This window comes from Antennarius striatus, chromosome 20 (genome assembly GCF_040054535.1).
Source record: "Antennarius striatus isolate MH-2024 chromosome 20, ASM4005453v1, whole genome shotgun sequence".
Taxonomy (NCBI): domain Eukaryota; kingdom Metazoa; phylum Chordata; class Actinopteri; order Lophiiformes; family Antennariidae; genus Antennarius; species Antennarius striatus.
The window spans coordinates 2,836,434-2,857,683 of NC_090795.1; the positions used below are offsets into that span (position 1 = coordinate 2,836,434).

Consider the following 21,250-nt stretch of genomic DNA (forward strand, 5'->3'; position numbering starts at 1 on the left):
CCCTCCGTCGCTCTTCCTCCTCCTGAGCTGTGAAGCTGCAGAAAGCCTGAGGGCGGACTGAAAGCAGTCGCACATTTGTTGTTTCCTGTGTTTGTTAGGTTCCAAAGGGTCCGGTACTCCGCTTCAGGATCAGGGTCAAGGTCTCGTCTGGGTGGATGGGCTTTTCAGTTTTCACAAATCCACCCAGGTGAAGAGCCCAAAGGCCAACAAAAGTTCATGCGAAACACAATGGATGTCTGGGTAATCGGCTCTCCAAACACACGGTGAATAAAGTTTATAGAAACGCTGACGAAAAGTTACAGAACTTTGAGTTAATTTCCAACTTATCTTTAGTTTCTTTAGAAGGTCAGGTTAGACATTTTGGAGATTCCTCAAAGATTAGGTTGGCATTTTCAGACCCCAACAACCGCAATCGGAGATAATGGAACGCAACCTGCTTCTTGTCTTCCCTAAAAGCCAGCCTGGTGTAATTTGATTACTTAACTCTGTGGGTAAAAAAAGGAAAACAGTAATAATCTAAAGAACAGACAGCTCCTTGTTCTGGCTTAAAGTTTAGCAAAATTGAAATGAGTTTGTCACCCTTTTGGATGCGACAAGGTGTGTCTGATCACCTCTAGACGACACTAAACTCTGGATGTTTGAATCAAAACTTGCCTGATGTCCAGCATACTGTATATCTACATCTACACAGTTTTCCTTATCCTCCACCAAACCATACATTTAATGCGCCAAATGAGCTCAAGTGCTACAGCCAAGCAACATCTAATGACATCATTGTTTTTGGAGGTCTTTCTAGGAGAGTCCACAGTGAGGATAACTGTGATGAGGTTCTGCGCTGCCAGAGGTTCCCTCCGGACGTCTGAACGGCTGCTGCTGTTAATGCGTCTGAAAGCCGTCGGATCAATAAAGTCAAGCCTCTGAGCCGCGACCCGACTTCAGGATGTCCGTCTTTAGAGCTGGACTCAACCAGCGGGGCAAAAGATTAAGTAAGAGGCTGGTGAAGCAAAGGCAGACGGACAGAAAAGACCCTTTGATGCTTTTTAACCCTAACTCGAAATTAGGGTTTAGAGTCAAAAAAAGGATTTAGGATCAAGCCTTATAAATATAACAAACATACAATCAGTTTTTGTACTACTTTACCTGCTAACAAGCTAATATGATGATCACTCGGATATTACATGTGCCTATGCATGTAGCATTAGCATGCTAGCATTTGTCTGATATCCATGCCAACACCTCTGAGTGTGAGACAGGTCTGTCGTGGTATTACACGTTTTTAATTTAAAAGTTGAATCAAAGTATTAAACTTTTCATATACTATGTGCTATATTAGTTAGCTTCCCCACTACTGCAGTTGGTTCATGTCGGGCAACTTTTTAGAAACCACAAAAAAAAAAAGAAACGCAAACACAGCTTTCTAGAGCTTTTTACTGGAACATTCAAAATCAGAAAAAACTTTTTTTTTTTTAAACATAATCCATCACTGACGAAAAGCAAACAAACAAAATACAAAAAAAACGACTAGATGCAGAAGCGAAGCGGAGCATTATTATATACGTCATTACACATTCGAGTGGTTGGAAGAGGTGGAAAACTCTAAAGCAAAAAGGCCAAAGCAACAGTTTTTAACAAGGACAGAGGGGAAAAAATTTGCTGCCGGAAGTGGAGTGGATGTATGTGCATGTTCTCTCTGGGTCCACAGACTTCTCTTGTCCCGTATCTAGTCCAGGTAGGACTTGGTGCTTAATGCATGAGGAGGTCAGGGGTTAAGCTACAGGAACACACGGGACGGTGTTCATGTCCATCGGCATGCGTGGAGGCATGTTCATTTCTTGCGGTAGTCGGCTGCGTAGGCTCTGTGGTCGTCCTGCTCGGGGAAGTGGTCTCCGTAGCGCCTCAGTATGTCCTCGATGCTGGGCAGACCCTGCGAGACCGGCGGGTAGGACATGTGAGTCTCCTCCTGGCCGCTCTGGAAGGGCTCCGCCTCGTACTGGTCCTGTTCCTGCTGCTCTGGATGCTGCTCGCTCTCTGCCGCCCCCTGGTGGCGGTCTTCTTCTGCGTAATGCTCGGTTTGGGTCTCGGCTTGTGTCTGCTCGGGCTCGTAGCGACGCAGGCGACAGTCGGGGTCGTACTCGGGGTCGCAGTGTGGGTTGGCGGGCTCCATGACCCCGTTGCGGGTGCCGTCGGTGTTCAGGTGGGGCTCGTAGGCTTCGGCGGGGTAGGGTACTCGGCGGTGGACTCCGGAGCGCGGCTCCGCGGGCTTCACGGGGTAGCATTCGCGATCGTACCCGATGTAGCAGTCGTAGCCCTCTTTGGTTTTACCCGGGGGCCCCAGGGGGTGATGCTCCTCCTGGGCGGGCTCTTCGTAGGTGGGGCTGGTGAGCGGATACTGCTGCCTGGGGGTGGGGGGACTCTGGCGATGCATGGCGGCCATCATCTCACGGATGGCAGAGAAGGGATCGTTGGGGTTGGACTCCTGAGGGGCTTCCACGCGTGGGGCGTAGGGGTCGTTCCCGTGGGTTTGCCCCCTGTATCTGCGAAGGATGGCGTAGGGGTCGCTCGCCGGGGGAGGAGATGGGGGGCTAGCCTGGCGGTACATAGCATAAGGATCGGTAACTCTGTTAGCATTAGCGTAGGTGTCCCTAAACATGGCGTAGGGGTCGTGGTGACGCTCGGCGGCGGCAGGAGGGGCGACACGGAGGGCGGCCGCCTCCTCCTTTTCCTCGTGTTTGTACGAGTCGGGTGGCGTGGCAAATTTGACGGCGGTAAGCGGGTTGCAACCTTCGTCAAAAAGAGGGTTGCAGGATCCGGGGCGAGCTGCGGTTGGGGGGTTGGGGGCTCGGGGAGCCTGGAAGAAAAAAATCCCAGCAGAAACATCGTAAGTCACGGGAATTGTGTTGCAGATGCAAATGAGGTAATGAAAACAAACAAACAAACAAACAAACAAACAAACAAACAAACGTACCACAAGGGAGGCAGTGTAGGCGCAGAAGGGGTCCCGTGGGTCACAGTTGGGGTACTGTATGTAATGACCAGAGGGGGCTTTCTGCACCAGTTTGGGCTTACAGGTGGGGTCTTTCTTGGGGTCACACCCCAGGTGGGCGTAGGACGGCAGGGGCCCGGCGGCGGGGGAGTGTCCGTAGGCGGCCCTCAGGTGGTACTGCAAACACTCCACGTCGTCAGAGGAACAGATACGCAACAGCTCCGCCTTCTCCTCCTGAGGGCAAAACAACGGACCAATCGGTGTTTGTGTGTCGTTAGAGGTCAGAGAAACGTCTCTGATGTCATCTTGATGTCATTCTTTCCCAGAATTCCCAGATCCCCATTGGATGAATACATTTTACGTAAGCATACCTTGGAAAGGAAAGGCGCTGCCGATGGAGAGTAGTAATAATACCCCGACTGGGGGTCCTTGGCCGGAGCAGCAGAGCGAACGTAAAGCGGGGCGGGGGCCTTCACTGGTGCCGGAGCGGGGGTGGCAGCCGGGAGTACCAGGGGCAGATAGGGACTCTTACCCTGGACCAAAGCGGCGTACAAGCAGTAGGCATCTTTGGTGGGGTCACATGTTTTTATCGGTGCGGGTTTGGGGGGTTCTGGCTTGGCTTTGGGTCTGGTGGTGTAGGAAGCCACGCAGTTGGGGTCGTCAGAATCGGCACATGACTTGTAAATATCCCCCAGGTGCCTCAGGTAGGCCTTGTAGGATCGCTGCCCTTCGGCGCGGTTCTTGTTCTGGAGGTAGGTCAGGTAGATGCGGTCCATCTCCTGCACCTGTGGGGGGAGGGAGGGATTACCGGCGACGCGATTCAACACAATTGTGGAGGTTAAGAAACACCTGCAGACACTACACAGGGCTGAATAAAGCACCAAGCATTAAAAACCCATTCCCTATATTAGATGAAGCGTTAATAAGAACCTAGAAATAAACACAACAGCTGTTCTGTGTTTGAAAGGCGATCATCTGCCCCGATTTAAAATTAGAACTCATTCCAGTATCACATTTTCTGCAGATTAATAGTTTAAGCTTTCTGAAAAGGGGAAAAATACCAACTTTAACTCGATTAAAAGCTAGATTTAGATTTAGACGACCGCTGTGGGCACTTACTGCCTCCTGGTTGCCGATGTCGGTGAAGTACTTGTACCAGCCCCAGAAGTCGGAGTGCTGTTGGTACCAGCTGATGTTGCGGCGGTTGCGGATCAGCCTCCTGTGCGACTCGGCGGCGGCCGACCTCTCCTTGATACTCTCTCCTGCAGACGCCAGAAAGTAAAGACACGCCACTGCTGATCCAGCGGCTTCTGAACTCCCTCGGACATCAAATTCAAGGACTCATGCATGACTTGAAGGAGTAATGAAATATTCAAGGCCTCAAATTTGATATATTTTGGGGGGTAAGGCATCGCTGAGCCCCTGACTGGTCATTATATCACATTAGATATTGTTAATAGACTTGTGTGAGGCTACCTTGAAGCAATGTGATGAATTTTTTAGTTGCTGTTTAATGAAAAATTGCATTCAGTGACTCCTGCGGCAACTTTTATTGGGTTTTCACTCCTGGTATATTCCTGAAACAAACATCGATGCTTGTGTTTGTTAAAAAGGTGAAAAAAGAAAATCACACATTTACCGTGTCCTTTGGCCTTTCGCGCAATCGGTCCAGCAGACGAAAAAGCTGCGAAAAGACAAGAAAAGACGCAAAAACAGACATGAAATTCAGAAGTTGTTGACGTCGAATCCTAAGAAGAAACATTTTCCAGGAGCGTCATGTGTTTTTTAAAAACATTAGCGATAATAAATGACATTAAGACTCGACGCACAGGCAGATATTTTCCATTAAATGGGACAGAGGTAATTGGCAGCGCCTGAAGCGCTGGCGACTGCAGCTCTTTGTAGATTTTATAGGTGAGCTTGTAACATCCAGCCTCACGCTGTGTTGTCAAAGAGCTGCGTGTGCACGAGTGTGTGTGCGCGTGTGCACGAGTGTGTGTGTGCGCGCGTGGTGTGTGTTGGTGCTTCGTTTGACCACATGCAGCCAAGGGAAATGGCAGATTCAGCTCTGCTGCACGTCTCTTTCATCTCCACGGGGAAAAGGTGTTAACTCCTTTCAGGAGAGAGGAAGAGGAGAAGGAGGAAGAAGAGGAGGATGACGAATAAGTGGAAGGAGATCCGGAGGGGATGATTCAGAATTATGGGATGTGTGTCGGAAGTGGGGAAAACAGGAGTTTTAATAACGTTTGATGGAGTGTCCAGGGTCCGACGTGCAGGGGCTTGACTTTGAGGAGAAATCAGACGAGAGGAGGTGAAGGTGACCGGAGGAGATGAGGGCGGGGCCTAACCGACGCCGTATCCCATGTATTTGTTTTTTACGAGCCTGTAAATAACGGCTGGCACATCTGGAAACGGCAGCAGTTTAAGAGGTGATGCTGACAGGCACTCATTTTTTAACAGGAGCAGAAATGATGAAAGAAACTCCTCCTTCACCCCCCCCCCTTAACCATCTCTTTGCAATTAAAACCTTTTGAGTAGGGGGGGGGGGTTGCCTCTAAATATGCCAGTCCTGTCCAGGAAAACCTGGAAACAGGTGGCAGAACATCAACCTGTCTTCATGCTGACGCGTCATACATGAAATATGAACGCCACGGGCGACGTAAATTATTATCGCGCCGGCGAGGGCGACCCTGAACTGATAGGGGCAGACACCCGTCCAAGTCCAATTAACCTTTGACCTTGACATCCAGATTATAAAGCTATAAATCAAATAAATTTACGAAGAAAGTTGAAAAGTAGAAAAAACGCGACCTTTGAACAGGAAGGATGACTTTTACGCCAATAAATTCAAGCTAATTTATGAATTTACATTTTAAAAACTTGAGATTCTTCCACGTTTTACTAGATTTATCTGGATATCTGTGCTTATTGTACACGTCACCATAAGAACCATGTGATAGTCGAAGTATCTGAGTTCTTACATCACTTTCTACTCACCAGGCAGCAGCATCACGGCCACCAGCGCGGCCACCAACACACCGGAGAAGCAGCTTCTCCTCCTTCCAGCCATGACTTCACCTCCTCGTCTCCTGCAGACACAAAACGCACCGACATTTAAAAAACAGATCTCACGCTCCTGCCTCCCCGTTTCACAGCAGACACCGTCACCTACAGATAAATCTGTAGCCTCCAATGAAAGATCTGAAAGCGCCGGCTCATTAAAAAGCTTCTCACAGCAGCAGTGGGGGTAGGGGGAGGGGAATCTTCTCGGACCGAAAGCCCATTAAATTGTTTATTTACCCGAAGTGAAACTTGGAAATCGCTTTAATAGCAGCCTCCCCAGGTCTGAGGTCTGGGTTTCCTGGAGTGACCTTTGCAGGTTGGAGGTGACCTCTGACCTGGAGGCTTCCCCGCCGAAACTGAGGCCCCCCGGTAAAGTTGTAGACTCTTACCTGTTGCTGTTTTCTCCGTGCGTGGATGAAGATTCGGATTCGATTGACGCCTCGCAGGCCAGACGAGTCGATCCACGCTCGATCTTGGTATCTGAGTGGGCGATGGAGGATCCCGGCGCACCCTTTCCCAGCGGCACTTCTGACACACTGCCCTGTCAACGGGATCGGGCACAGGTTTTAAACCAAACACACACGCAACAAGCATTCATTAACACTCAACACACACACACACACACACACATAGACAGGGACCACCTGAGGGGGTCAAGGGCCAACCTCCACGAGAGGCTCCATTGGATAGATCTCCCGGAACGTTTCAGCCAATCGGAGGCACCGTAATTAAAGGCAGGAAGAGAAGGTGGGAGGGTTCCAAGCGGAGATGGAGACGTGGAAAAATCGGTAAAAGTGTTTGTTTTTAAAAACAGAACAATCTTAATGATGACGGCGAGTCGTGTTTAGTTAGAAATCAAACTTGGGATCTTTTTATTTTTTGGGTGTCAGATTTACTCCCCTGTAAAAAAAAAAAAAACAAGACAGAAAACACAAGAGTGGGAAAACATCAGGAAATAATGAAGGGGAGCTGAGGTGCCACATAAGCAGCTTTTTAAACCACAGCTTCTGTCTAAACTGAACACCCAGAGACAGCTGGTCCACACATGAGGAATTTGTTAATCTACAGTTTCCTCCTGGCTTTAACTGTTCAGGCACGCCAGCCTGGTGAGGAGGAACAGGCTTGATCTCGGGAAAAGCCTCCCGTAGCTGTGATGAGTGATGCAACATCAGCACATCTGACTGGATCGCTGCTATATGACGCTCAGCTGTCTCAAAAGTTAAAAAACAAAACAGATTCCGGGGAGGTTTTTCTTTCTTTTCTTGAGATAAAACTTCATTTCATCGTTTTATGCAGACAAAAGTTGGATGCAAATCTCCAGCCGGTGTCACTAAATTAACGTATGCATGTCATTTCTCAACAATTAATATTGTTGCTTCGAGCTACAACTTCAGCATAAAGGAAAACAAATAAATATCATCCCTGTTGGGGTGGCGGTTTAAAGAAAACTTCCTGTTTTGACTTGACGACACGGAGACGATTAATTTAGATCGACCCGACCGACCTCGACCGACGCCTTCGGGATGAACCGAGACCGTCGGGCCTCGACCCCAGATGATGACCTCACCGACGCTCCTGATGTCACGATTACGCAACATTCTCTCAACGGTTCTCTTTTTTTTTGTTGTTTCCTGCAAACGTTTCATTCATTTTAGATTTCTTCGAGCAACAAACGCAGCCGGTTTTGTCTGGTAGGATGTTTCATTTCGCCGTCGAGGAGGGATGCATATTTAGTGCGAGTTCTCCCTAAGGAAATATTGAGCATCAAACACTTTGTTCCTCGCATTCTGCATTTTTTATGCACCAATTTGTCCAACTTATGCAATTAATAGTGGAAATGTCCTCATATAAATGAAAACAAAAACAATCTGGTGAAACTGCATTAAAATCCAATTTTATTTCGTGTGAAGCCTTGTCAAAATAAAAGCTGTGTGGATAAATTGGACGCAAATGCAGTCAGTATATTTGACATTTTAAATCATAGCTTTCCCATTTTCACTTTTTAAATCTGATTCCATCTCCAGTCGTCGCCTCAATTACAGAAAATCGTTTTACAGCTCGCGTCTGCATCTCAACCTTTATTTGCCTCGTATTTTGTCAGCATTTCCACATTTTTGCGTGGCCCCTTTCCTGTCCCGTCGTGTCCCGTCTGAGCGTTTAGTGGTCATGTTAACACTGTAACTCGTGTGTAATTAACATTTGCCAACAGGTGTTTTTCAGAGCCCACAAACCTGCAATCCAGCGTGGAGCAGATTCAAACACGACGACTCCAAAACCATACTCATAATTTTCTCTGGAGCTGGAATGTGAGAGATTCTCAGAATTCACAGACACCTGGTCCACCAAGGAAGCGTTTTCTTTTTTTTATTGTTATTTTTGTAAAAGCAAACAGACTTTAATTCACTGTGGTACTGACTGACATGTGTGAAAGGGGAGGGGGTGGCTGTACAAATGAGATAGGAAAATTAAAATTCTGACTGCAGGTTCTATCTACATATACATAGAAACACACGGCCGGTCAGACGCTGCTGTCACTGCAGGTCGTCGTCGTCGAACAGATCCTCAAAGTCTGCCGGCATGGAAGAGACGGAAAAACACAAGATGGAGAGGAGACAAAGGGACAAAGGGTTAGAAATAAAAGGACACAAATCTCCACACGGACACCGATAACAGCATGAAAACAGCTGGCAGCACCGCCTTTTAATCCTTCGCCGATCAGAGCTCATCGTTATTTCAATCAACTGGTTTGTAAAAGTTTGAAAACAAACTTGTTAAAAACTCCCTCTGTGATTCCTTAACGCTCCAGTTTTAACCACAGCCATCATCATCGTCGTCATCATCATCGTGTGTGTTGAGAGCTCTCCCTGTGGAAGTGAGTTTTATCTTCCATGTAATCAAAGGGGAGTTTTCCCAAAATGCTCAGCTGACAGACAGATGACACTTCACTCCCACGCTGACGTGGGAATTCATGTGACCTGTCGCAAAAGTGTGACGTCTCTCTCTGTCCTCAGGAGTTTGTGACAACCCAAGCGACCTACTTCCTGCGTCCTACACAATCAGGGTTACGTGTTGTTTAAAACTTCGTGACTAAGAACTTCCCATATGCTGGAACCGATCCGTCTCACCCGCAACCGAGGTTTCAGGAACGGCTCGCCCTTCGGCGACGCATAAATCCCCCTTGCAAATTTGCAACCGGGAAATTCGGGGTCTTCCTATGCGTGCCTGGTTTTTACAATGCGGTCTCGATAATTGCTCAGACTGTTTATCCGACCTTTCAACAAGATTGTCCCATCAGATCAGCAGACGGACACCCTGGGCCTGGGTTTACAGGGACCATCTCAAGGCAAAGCCTCTTTGAAATGGGACGTGTCTAAGTGACCACTTCATGATGTGTCCTCATTCACTCTGAAACAACAGCTGTCATTGTGCTAAATGCTTCCTATACACACGTTAGGTGAGTGTTTAAAGCTATAGGGACTCAATAGGTTTATATCACACTATAAGTCTCTTTTAGAGCCACATTCTACACACTACAATTCGCTAAAAGCTAGTTTGAAGAGTTAGCAGCCCAACAGGGTCTGTGTGCGTTTAAAGCAGCTGACTGGCGAGGTGTCCCGCTGAGTTTCAGTCTGACAGCAGCCATAAACTCACTTTTAACGCCCTCCTCTTTACCTCGTTTTATTTTTATTTTTAACAGTCAGCTCTTTTTTTCTCCAGGTCATGTGCTGCCGAGCCAAAAATCGGTTTTGCCTAGTCGATGGCTGCAAGACGGAAAACAGATGAAGACAGTGATTTTTTTTTGGGTTCTTCTCTGTGAACGCCTGCTCTCACACATAAACCGGTGTTTACAGGCAAACCAGAGTTTTTTTGGGGGGGGGGACTAAAGTGAGGAGAATGTGCGGTTGAAGCGTAACCTGCTTCCAATGAAATTAATGATTCTCCTTGTTAAACTTCTTTATGTGTGGTTTTGATTTTGATTCCCATCTCGACAGAAATGAGGGTGAAATGTATCACAGGATGTCTCTTTTATTCCCTTTTAACGGCCAAGACTTGTATAACAGTCCAGCTGTCATTTTCACTACAATACAAAAACAACCAACAACCCAAGGGTGGACATAAAACAACTCACCATTAAAGAAATCAGAGTGAACAGCTTTCTCATTGGCTGCCAGGTCCATCAGCAGCCCGCTGCTGCCCCCTGCCTGTCAACACACAACAGTACATCCGATTTAATCCAGAATGGACGGACATTATGAGCTTTTGCATCAGATGATTGAACGAGTGGTTTTGTTTGTCTGTTATTGTTTGTTATTATTTACATTTAAAAAAAATGTGACTTTATTTCTCTTATATAATAAGGAGAGACTTGGTGTCAGATCCCTGCTGGGAAACCCTGAACTTGACCTGAAATGTTCTAGTTGTTCTTGTCGGTGGTAGAAAAAAAGAAGAAGTAAATTTACAGGAGTTTTAAAAGAACTATTTTGAAGACAGTAATTCAGTTGTGTAACATAATTTTTTATTTAGGATATTTTTTTAGTCTGCGTCACTTGCCTGACCGTCATAATCACTCCATCTCAGGTTAACAACAAACAATAAACAAATATAAGATAGCGCTACACAATATCAGCTGGGATGTTACATAATTAGGGAGGTGGATAATATACTTGAATACAAATATCTTAAGAATTAATAAAATAAAATGAATCAAATGAAATCATTGCTATTATTGCTGTTCGCATTTAGAAATATCGACTATCGGAACTGTTTCGCTAGCTAGCTAGAGTTAGCCGGCTTTCTTTCTTTTTCTTTTTTTTAGAATGTATTTTTGTTGTAATCTAAAAACTGACTTCGTCCAGATCGACGTAAGGTCCAGCTCCCTCAGGAAACATCTCGTCCACAGCGGGTTTCATTGTTTCGTCCAGTCCACGCACTTTAAAGTGTATTATTCGTGGCTTGCGGGGATAGTTGTTCTGCAAGCATAAACAAAACCAGCGTGTGCGTCACTAAATTGTGTCCGGCTAGCTCCACGGGCTCCACGTAAAGGGTCCGCCCTGGAGGCGTTTCTCTACCGGAAATAAAGGGTAATATTTACGTTTATCTTTAAATATTTCAGGAAATAAATCTTAACAACAATAAGAGTAACCATGGAGCTTTTTTACAATTTGATTGAGAGGAAAAAAACCCCCAAATATTTTTTAATGTTAAAATAAGAATGCAAAAAGAAATTAATTTAAATGAAGCAGCAAAATAAGGTATGTCTAAAATGACTCTTTTATGACATTTTTATTATGACGTGTGAAGTTAGTATGTTATTTGTCTCTTGTTAACCCAATTTTAAATACATAAATTCATGGCTTAGAAAGACACTTCAGGATTCACTAAAAGAGAGAAAGCAAGTGTAAATAAATGTTTAAGTAACTAGAAAACACAATTCATTCTTTAAACTTCAAAATCTGATGAGAATGTTTTATTTTCATAACAGTCTACATTCTACAAAAGATCTAAGCACTAGTTAAACTACATTTGTTTTCTATGGCTGTACTTCACACAGCGTTATCATTATCAAGCTTTAAATCTTTCCTTCAATCATTGTCTGTGTTCATTGTTTTTTTTGTTTTTTCCTAATTTCTCAGTTTAAAGTATTCTTATTCCCTTTGAGTATCTGCTCAGATCCCTTTTCAGTGTTCATGCCCCTCATTGGTCTCATATCCCAGAGTATCTCCGAGGTGCTGATGGGCGAAAAAGGCGCGGGCCATGTTGTTGATGTGGTTGTAGGCCCCGATGGATCTGAAGTATTCAATGTAGTTCCAGAAGTCGGAGGTGGAGTAGGGCCAGTAGGGAACCGCTGGCGGCTCGTCGTACGGCACTGAAGAAGACACAAGCAAAAGCATGAAGAGGTTTATTGATTGAATGAGCCTAAAACCAGCCAGCAGGAAGAGCTTAACCTGCAAAAAAAATCGCAACTAGAAGTAAAATACTGGCAGGAAAAGTTTATTTTAGGACAAATAATACATGGACAACTATCTACCTGCTGTATTTTATAGCAAAATATGAAAGCATGTGTAGGAGAAGTGTTATTTTGATACTGTACCTCCTTCTGGGATGACTCTGGCCTCTGTGAGGACAGAAAGAGAGAAGGAAAATTAGCATTCCCAAGAATCCCGAGACTTCCCAAATACAAAGACGGGATTCAACTGAGGGAACTCAGCTTTTCTCCCAGGAGACCGCAGATACCTGCTCCCTCCCCCAAATATTATTGCTGACTATTTCACACACACCCACAATCCAGTGCAAGAAGAATCCGCCGTCGGACAGACTCGTCTTTGTGTATTCATGCTGTCACTAAAAACTAACGCTCTCCCGTGGAAGCAGCAGCTTCACGTCTGGAAGATTATATCCGACTCACACACAACTAACTGGAAAAATGTATTAACTCATCACTGCTTGTCAAAGTATTTCACTAAAGTCTATGTTGTAGATTAAGAAGAGAAACTCACCGCTCAGATGATAAAAGGCAAAAAGGCAGAGAACACTGAGGCAGACCAACGTCTTCATCCTGAAGGAGGAAAACACTCTTGATTTATCCACCATTGATCATTGTATAAATTAGAGACTACTGTCTAAAAAGTAAAGTAATGCTATCACTGCAGTTTATCACAAATTACAAATTGGCATTTAAAGATATTAAAATAAGGATAATAAAATGACGGTTTACCTGTAAATCGTTTGTGGTGCCGCTCAGAGTTGCTGCCGTTCATCCACAGGTCGACTGTGTCTGAAGAGGAAGGAGGCTCGATAGAGGAAGAGCCAGTGGGCGCGCACATACACACACACACACACACACACACACACACACACACACACACACACACACACACACACACACACACACACACATACACACACACACACATTTTTCCCCTTGTCGGTGCAGATTTCACATCTCATGGATCAAACCCTGGAGGTCAGTTTATCTTCTTAACTCACTGTTTATCTGATAAATACCAAGTAATCGAATAATTTATTCATCATGAAAACACCTTTATTATACACAGAACTCACGTCCTGTTTCTGTCATCATCACAAATTAACACGTGTCCGGTTCTGGAAAATCAAAATACAAAATACGAACAACGGGAATCTCCAGCAAGAATCACTGTTTCTCTAAAGTTTCTTAAGTTTCTAATCCTTCAACCTACAGAGACTAAAGAACTGAAATATAAAAACATATTTTAAATAAAATAGATTAAAAAGAGAAAAATTTAGTTACTAGACTACAAATTTTTATGATACAAATTGCTTTCAATTCAATAAGACAGTATTAATCGATTATTATGCTGTTTTATTTTCTTGAAATCATTTAGTTGTGATTCCTAAAACTGTCCTTCTATTTTTTTTAAACTTGGACTAGTCAGTGATGATGATGAAGTGTGTAGCCTTCGGATTGGAATCCTCCGTCGTTCCCTAGGTATCCTTGCAGCCCGTCTGATCCGTGGCCGTCATGCGGGACAGATCGATCCCTTCGTTGACCAGCAGCTGTTTGGCGTACAGCACGGATTGCGGAGGCGGGAAGCGGGTCCGGCTGAGGATCCACGCGAATTCCACGTGGAAGATGTGGAGGATGTCCGTGCAGGAATACACCACGGCCAGGGTGGTGTAGTCGGTGGACAGGACCCAGTAGGTGCTGTAGGGAGTGACTGGGAGAGATGGGAACACGTTAGCAAGATAGAATTTAAGTAAAAGAAGAAGAAAGAGGAGGAGGAGGAAGAAGAAGACCTACAGTAGGAGAAGCTGACCCCTAGCTGGGCGGGGTTTCTGGGGTCATGGATCACCGCCGTCCCCTCTGCTCTCCTGATTTTGTCCTTACTGACAGACAAAGAGAGGAAACTGAATTTTAACACATCGATTCAACAGAATTACACTCCAGAACAGGGGCCGTTGTTCAGAGAGGGCCAGATGTAACTAATAAATGTAACTAAATGCAACTTAATGTAATGTAAAATAAATGTAACTGCTCTGTAATGTTAAATAATTTATTATTCAAGTTATAAATTAAATAAGTAATTTGAAAGTTGAATAAGTTGTAAATTACTTATTTATATGTTTGCTTGTTGCTCTATTAAAACATAAATTCTTTTTTCAGGTTATTAAACCCACAGAACTCCATTATTGAAAAATCAAACTATCCAAGAAAATAAAAACACAAGTTGGAACATTAACTGTGTTTTTTTGTCAAAGTTAAAATGGGCTTACTTACTACATTTTGGAAAATGTGGTTTTTGGTCCAATTTATTTATTTTTGACTAATTTATTTTTGGGCACTCCGACTTTTTATGCTCCCGAGGGCCACATTTGGCCCCCCGGGGCCTTGAGTTTGACATGTGTGCTCTAGAAGTAAACAGGAAATGTAAAACAAACAGACCTGATGGAGTTCTTTTAGAGACGAATCTGTGATGCTCAAAGCAACAACAACAACAACAACAACAACAACAACAACAACATTCCCTGGATCCTCACTAGAACTGCTGGTTGAGAATCCGGACGGTTCCGTCCTGCCGGAAGAAGTAGTTCGCCTCGATGCACTTCCCTCTGGCGAAGGAGGTGGGCAGCTTCTCGATCTCGTACCACCTCCCCAGGTACTGCTGGATGTTGAAGTTGGGCTGCACCATGGGGGTCGGGCAGGGGCCCCAGCGGTAGGTCTGAGCCGACGCCACGGGGAGGAGGAAGAAGAGGAAGAGGAGGAGGTAGGCCGACATCACCGCCTCAGGAGGGCAGCGGAGGTTAAAGACGCTGGAATGAAGGAGGTCACGGAAAAGACCTGAGGGCAGGAAGGAGAACCAGGATGTGGTTGGATTGATCTACGCCTATCTGTTGGTGATCAAACCCAACGCCTTCCTGGTCGCTGGGTGTCTCCAACCCCCCCCCCATGTGAACACCATCCTCATTTCATTCACGCCTTGATTTTTTTTGTCTTCTTTTATGGCTCAAATGTTGGCTCAACCCGTTCCTCAGGTTTCACATAACAGCTACACAAAACAACCCCCCCCCCCCACACACACACACAACAGGTCTCTGAGAAACAAAACCCCTTACACAACATTTATAACATTTATTATTTAATATAATATTTAAAAAAGTTAGACCAGGACTTCCTGTCAAATATTGGAGAACTTTTAATTGTTAAATTCTATTTTATGATGACAGAAAATAAAAATAACGACAATAAAAATAAAATTTGAAACGAGCGTAAATCTAAATGACGTCACCGGCTCTCACCTGAGCTGTGGGGGTGTCCGCTGGAGGCGTGGGGGTGTCCGCTGGAGGCGCGGGGGCTGCAGCTCACCTTCTCCACACGCAGACCTGACTGGAACTGACTCGCGCTCCGTAGACGTGCGCATGACGTCACCAGCGGCAGCACGAGGCAGCTGGTTAACAGTGATTGTCATCACGCGCGCATTCCCGCCACGAGACAATGGAGACGCTGTGACCGGAGCGACACGCGCTTCGTTCAGGCTTTATTTAGATCGTGTTTATTTGGCATTTTAAATCACTTTAAATCTATGACGTGTCAAAACGTTTTATTTTCCCCGCAGGGTCAGGATGTTGTAGTTTAAATTCTTTAAAACTTTTTTAAAAAAAAAACTATTTTAAAAGTTAAAAATGTCACGTTTTATTTTATTAATGTAACGTGTTTTGTTTCCCTGCCTTATTCTATATTTTTATACGTCAAAGCCTCTGTGTCAAACTCATGTTCAACAAGGGCCACATCACTATAACAACTGGCCTCAAAGGGGCCAGATGTAACTAATAAATGTAAAGTTATAAACATTAGTTTTACAGTAAAAATACGTTTGCTTGTTGCTATTATAACATTAATTTAATTTGTCAGGTTATGAGGTCAACTTTGTGTTCCAAACGTTTTGGTCAAAGTTAAATTGGGCTTACTGCATTATGGGAAATGTAGTCTTTGGTCCAAACACTTGACTTTTTTGGACACTCTGACCTCTTATGCTCTTGTGGGGCACATAAAATGATGTGGAGGGCCAGATTTGGCCCCCGGGCCTTGAGTTTGGCACATGTGCCTTAAAGTATTTAATTCAATTGAATGATTTAATTTTAGTTGAGGGATTAAATATTTCTCCAAGGATGAATCCTGGCATTGAGGATGAAAATCATTTATAATTGATCGATAACAATCAGACAAGTATTGATTGTTTGTTGAGTGAAATCAATGTCCTCAAATAACAGAGAATAAAACTGTTCATAATGTGATTAATAATTAACAACACTAAAATCAGGATTTATTGATCTCCTGATTCATGTAGGAAATAACTCTCAGTTATAAAATAAAAACTCCAAACAGACTCAAGGGTCTAATAAACATTATTTATTTCCAGTGTTCATGAGGGGGGGGTATTGCACCTATGCTTTGCCGCACACAGGCGAGATGTTCACTGTCCAGAAAACATTGTCTCATGCAGTTTCAGAGAGAAGTTTCTCATGTTTTAAGAGCCCATGCATTTTACTGCGCTCCAAAATAAAATTAAAAAAAAGAAAAAATGAGAGGGATGATAAAATGACATAAGTCTGAATGATGCAGCTAGAAAACAAAACAAAACAGGAAAGAACGCAAAACAAGAATCTCTGGAATGCCTGTGAGGTTATTCTGTCCTAAAAAACCTTTGAAAAATGTTTTTTCTGCGACCACCGTTGGTAAAAACAGCTTTAAAAAAAAAAAAAAAGGTAAAACAAAGAGGCACTTTTTTCTTTTTTTGAGATGAAAACATTTCACTCATGTAAAAACATAGAACCCAACAAGAGTTTGGAAATAAAATCTACTGTACCGAGCATTACATACTATAGTGTCAGCATTTTTTTGTCTCTTTTCCAGTCTTTATTTGATAAAACTATGACGATCCTCCAGCTAATATCTGGCTGTTGTGACTGTGCTGTGAAAACACAACCTTCCCACAGCACCCACCCAGAAAGCAGCCCTCAGTTTACATCCGCATACTTCAAGTACAGGCCGAAAATAAAACACATACATACCGTTTTATTATTTTTTTAAAAATGACAATAATGTCACAACTAGTGTTAATCCAAAGGAGGGTAAAATACATTCTTCATATTTACTCCTTTAAAGAAAACAAAAAGCCTTCCTCTTGCATTCTTCATTCATAATAATCACCTCCACCCTTTCAGTGCTGCCAATCCACTCGTGTCCCCCGCTCAAGCCCCGCCCATCAACAGCGACGTCAGATTTCGCAGGAGGAAGTCCGTCCCCGTCTGGGGAGGGGGGGTTATAAACATCTCTTCAGCATTATTCCAGTAACGGCGGCGTGAGCCTATACACAGTATGTACAGTAGATACAGGAAGTATGTTTGTAGAAAAAATATTGTGCATTAACCCTTCGCGTTGGTTTCCACATTCACTCTCAGACGTTTCACAGATACTGGTAGAACCGCGAGCGGACCACTTGTGCTCCGGTCAGTTTGTGAGGGTGAGCGTCGGCGCCGACGCTGCTTCTGTTTTTGCCCTGCGGCCCGGCGCCGTTGACGTGCTCCTGGGCTCCCGGGGGTGGAGGCGGGGCATCCTGGGCGTCGTCCTCAGGCACGGCCTTGGGCGCCACCTCCACGCTGGAGTCGGAGCCTCTGCAGCGCTCTCTTGCGATCCAGTCGCGGATGGAGAAGTCCTGAGACGAGCATCGGGGCTTGAGGCGGTCCAGGGCGGAGAGTTCGGCGGTCCGGTCCACGCCGCCCTGCTCCCTCCAGTCGCTGATGACGGCCAGCTCCGCAAAGTCCCTCTGCCCGCCCATGGTGTGGCGGCGGCGGATGCCTTTCTTCTTCCCGCGGGCGTCCGGTGTTCGGGACTTCTGGGTAAACATGTCGTCGGCGGACGAGCGCAACCTGAATTTAAGTCGTTCTGTGATCTTGAGGTGCCAGGCCGGTTCGGAGCGCTCCGATTCGCTGCGTGACGACGAGCTGAGGCTGCTGCTGGACCGCCCTTTTTTCATCACCTCCAGGACGCGAGACAGACGCGTCGAAGCCTCCGCTCTCGCCTCGCCGCGCTCCCCACTCCCGCCGCCGCCGGCCTCGGCCGACGACTCGCTGTCGGTTTTCTGTCTCAGGGACCACCGTCGGGACAGCGTGTCGCACTCGATCATCTTGTGAGTCGGGAAAAGGCGGCGGGTTTCCAGTTTCGGCGTAGCGTTCCCCTCGGCGCCGCACGCTTCGCTCTTTTCAGGATTCTGCCCCGGACAGGGAGTGGACTGGCTGCTGCCTCCGCCGGGGGCGAAAACGGGGAAGTCGCTCTCGCTGTCCGTCTCCATGGGTCGCCCCTCGCTGACGAGCTCGCTGCGCTCGTCGTCCGCCTCCTCGCCGCCCTGCAGCTCTGGGCTGAGCGCGCTGGACTCCGCCCCGGTCAGGAAGGTGAGGGAGGAGTTGGTGGAGTAGTCGGACGTGATGGAGCTCACCTCGGCGCCGGCCGACGCCCCTAATCCCGCCCCCACGCCCGCAGGAAGATCCACCAGCGCTCCGGCGCTCCACTTCTTCGGTCTGGATCGCGGCACCGACGCTCCGGAGCTCATAGTCCCGAGGTCGGAGGTGTTTTCATCCATCTGGGACGGGGGTTCAGACAGGGAGCATTTCCCCTGGGGAGCCGTTTGGTAGATATTTGGGGAGGCGGATGGCGAGGGGTGTCTGGGGGGAGTCTTCTCCTTCAGGATGAGGGAGTTCCTGTGCTCTTTCTTTGCTTTAGGCGTGAGCTCCACTCCTCTCCCGTTCTCGTTCCTCTCCTCTGCTCTTGGGGGTTGCTTCCCATCGGGGGTGGGACGAGCCTCGCCCCGCTCCTCCGCCTGGAGGCCGTGGTGGTTCAGCCTCAGGCCGGGGATCTCCTTCTTGGGAAACACGGCATCCAGATCGTCGTCTGAGCTGCTAGGCAGCGGTTTCTCCTTCGACTTCTTTCTTTTGCGGCTGGCTGCAGCAAAGATGGAGGAGACTAGGAGCTCTCGGTCCCTCCCGGAGCCCCAGGAACCCTGTAGGGGGGAGAAAGACGAGGAGAGAGGAGACAAGGAAGGAGCATAATGAATGTTTTCAATTCCGACAATCCAGATTGAACACATCAGAGAGCACAGAAACCTTTCGCCCCTGTCTGGAAACTTAAACCTGAACTCCAGCTGCTCCTGCGAAGCACAGCAAACCAGAGAAGGAGCACAGGGAGGAAACATTAGGAGGCGTCTCATCATAAAACAAGGAGCAAACTGTTTCCATGCCAGCCTTAAAGCAGAAGCAGGAGGAGCAGAAGCAAACACAGAGTCAAACATTCCTGCAGGAGTCTCAGCTCCGGTGTGAAAAGCTGAAGGAATGCAGCCAAACAGCAGCGCAGTGATGAAAAACACTTCTGCTGATGACATCACCCACATTACTCTGCCTCGTGAAAAAAAAAAAAAGCAGACGCACAATCCTGAGGTTTTCAGCATCCTTTGTGCTGCTCACACCTTTTAAAAACCACATCTTGAATTTATTTCTTAGTAGAAAAAACATCCCGGTTGCTGTTTTTTGGCTCAAGCTGATTTGATTTGCCGATCCCAATCGGAGGCGGAGTCTGCCCCCCCCCCCTTTGTCACCTACCTCCCGTCATCCTACACTACCAGCGGCCTGAGGCGTTTAAATGCACACTCACCTTTGACTTAGCTGAGTCACTAGTGGGTGAATCTGTTGGTAGAAGAGAGAGAGAGAGAAGTTAGAGGACTTTAAATCAGAAGGGGAAACGATTGGATGAAGAGGGGAGAAGAGAACCAGTGGATGGATGTGGATGGATGAACACAGACCAGACGGATGAGCAGACGTGATTGGACAACAGGCCATGCTTCACACAGGGACGGATGAGCTCTATGTTACACTCAGCTCCACCTGGCATGGTGTGATGCTCCTCCAACGTTAGCGACGAACACAAGACGTGTGGCGGACAACAGCGAGGCCGATGGAGTGTCATGCAACACAAGGATGGTGAGCGGACGGATGTTCACGACGGGTTAAAGGTCGTCGAAACCATCACTGGCTCCGATATCGGATTTATCTCTGTGGCTTTGTGAATTTTGGGGGAAAAAAAGGTTTTAATTTAAACAAAAGTTTCACGACGCAAAGAGAATTACTCCCTGATTCTGACCAAAGCCAGGTGAAATGACGTTAGTTGCCATGACAACAGTGATGACGGAGAAACACGGCTATGGAAGAAAACGAAATAAAAAAACAAAACACAGAAGAAGAAGAAGAAGAAGTGACGGGGGGTAACAGAGGGCTAGCTCTACAAAAAGAGAGGACGCTACATGGAGAGAGTGTGAGTGTGTTCCGTTAGCTTCCAGTTAAAATTTGTTTGTCTGACGTAGCCAAGCCCCCCTTTACACCCCTCACAAATACAGATGATGCCACAATACGCAGGTGCACACTGACTGGTGACGAGGAAACCATACCATGCTATCTCTCCCGTTGGCAGGCTTGCGGGACAGTGAGGAGAGACAGCGGAGAGCCTTTTCAGACAGTAGCACCGGTCCGTTAGGTACACTCTGACACACACCTACAACACCGGGCGCCGTACCGTACCGTGTAGCCGCCTCGCTTCCCGTTTTCCTTCGCGTTTTCTCTGCTTAAAGCTTTTTCTCTTTGGCATTTCTGGCGTTTTTTAAAACAACTGCGGGTTCCTGCAGACTAGGCAGCTACACTGGGGGCAACAATCCTCCTTCTTCCTACAGTTCCAGCTGTCCATCACGGACATTATAGAGTCCATCAGTGTCATCATGGTGCGATAGACTCCTCCCACTTGGCCTGTGTCAAGATCAGTGAGTGTGAATGCTGATAAAGCCTTTAGGACACCCGACAGAGCCTCACTAGAGACAGAGGAATCAGAGGTGGCCTTTCACTGAGAACACATCTACTTGTGACGTGGGAGAGAACATGCCGTGTTAGTGTAACAGTAGGCAGGATCAAAGGGGGGGGTGTCTGAGCAAAACCAGGTATTAAAAGGCAAAGGGATTAAAAAGCAAGAGATCTAAATCGATTTTAAAGACTAGCAGATTCAGAGAAGGAAGGGATGATTCACCGAAACCCACGGCGGCGCTCGTACGGTGGCCTCTCAGGGCCAAATGGAGGTAAAACTGTTTAATATTCTAAACACTGATTTCAGTTATGGTTTGTATTAAAAAAAAA

General features: G+C 46.3%; 5 protein-coding genes across 9 annotated transcripts in view; all 5 read right to left on the reverse strand.

The window, feature by feature from the left end:
• Positions 1–1,452: 1,452 nt before the first annotated feature.
• Positions 1,453–8,253, reverse strand: and1 (actinodin1). Its single transcript, XM_068304452.1, has 7 exons — positions 6,436–8,253; positions 5,981–6,072; positions 4,623–4,667; positions 4,103–4,245; positions 3,355–3,768; positions 2,966–3,217; positions 1,453–2,848 (listed from the first exon to the last, which is right to left on the reverse strand). The coding sequence occupies exons 2-7, from the start codon at positions 6,051–6,053 to the stop codon at positions 1,826–1,828; spliced, it is 1,950 nt and encodes a 649-aa protein (XP_068160553.1). The 5' UTR covers positions 6,054–6,072; positions 6,436–8,253; the 3' UTR covers positions 1,453–1,825.
• A 143-nt stretch (positions 8,254–8,396) lies between these two features.
• Positions 8,397–11,061, reverse strand: cops9 (COP9 signalosome subunit 9). The gene is made up of 3 exons (XM_068304454.1): positions 10,894–11,061; positions 10,176–10,248; positions 8,397–8,615 (listed from the first exon to the last, which is right to left on the reverse strand). Exons 1-3 carry the CDS (start codon positions 10,954–10,956, stop codon positions 8,578–8,580), a joined length of 174 nt encoding a protein of 57 aa, XP_068160555.1. The 5' UTR covers positions 10,957–11,061; the 3' UTR covers positions 8,397–8,577.
• Positions 11,062–11,313: 252 nt separating this feature from the next.
• On the reverse strand, positions 11,314–12,844 carry otos (otospiralin). Its single transcript, XM_068304453.1, has 4 exons — positions 12,762–12,844; positions 12,544–12,602; positions 12,138–12,161; positions 11,314–11,912 (listed from the first exon to the last, which is right to left on the reverse strand). The coding sequence occupies exons 2-4, from the start codon at positions 12,599–12,601 to the stop codon at positions 11,725–11,727; spliced, it is 270 nt and encodes an 89-aa protein (XP_068160554.1). The 5' UTR covers position 12,602; positions 12,762–12,844; the 3' UTR covers positions 11,314–11,724.
• A 219-nt stretch (positions 12,845–13,063) lies between these two features.
• Positions 13,064–15,495, reverse strand: apodb (apolipoprotein Db). 2 transcript variants are annotated; one of them, XM_068304242.1, is made up of 4 exons: positions 15,323–15,495; positions 14,564–14,836; positions 13,827–13,912; positions 13,064–13,743 (listed from the first exon to the last, which is right to left on the reverse strand). In XM_068304242.1, exons 1-4 carry the CDS (start codon positions 15,490–15,492, stop codon positions 13,511–13,513), a joined length of 762 nt encoding a protein of 253 aa, XP_068160343.1. In that variant the 5' UTR covers positions 15,493–15,495; the 3' UTR covers positions 13,064–13,510. The 2 variants fall into 2 exon arrangements, with proteins under 2 accessions (XP_068160343.1, XP_068160344.1); XM_068304243.1 differs by having other exon boundaries at positions 13,066–13,743; positions 14,564–14,864; positions 15,323–15,437.
• A 923-nt stretch (positions 15,496–16,418) lies between these two features.
• The window catches only part of arhgap21a (Rho GTPase activating protein 21a), a 53,769-nt gene continuing 48,937 nt past the window's right edge, over positions 16,419–21,250 (reverse strand). For all 4 annotated transcript variants that reach the window (XM_068304639.1, XM_068304637.1, XM_068304638.1 and 1 more), the window contains 2 exons: positions 19,728–19,759; positions 16,419–19,080 (listed from right to left, as the gene is read on the reverse strand). In XM_068304639.1, coding sequence (XP_068160740.1) covers positions 17,491–19,080; positions 19,728–19,759 — 1,622 coding nt within the window. In that variant the 3' untranslated portion in view covers positions 16,419–17,490. The remainder of the gene's footprint in view (positions 19,081–19,727; positions 19,760–21,250) is intronic.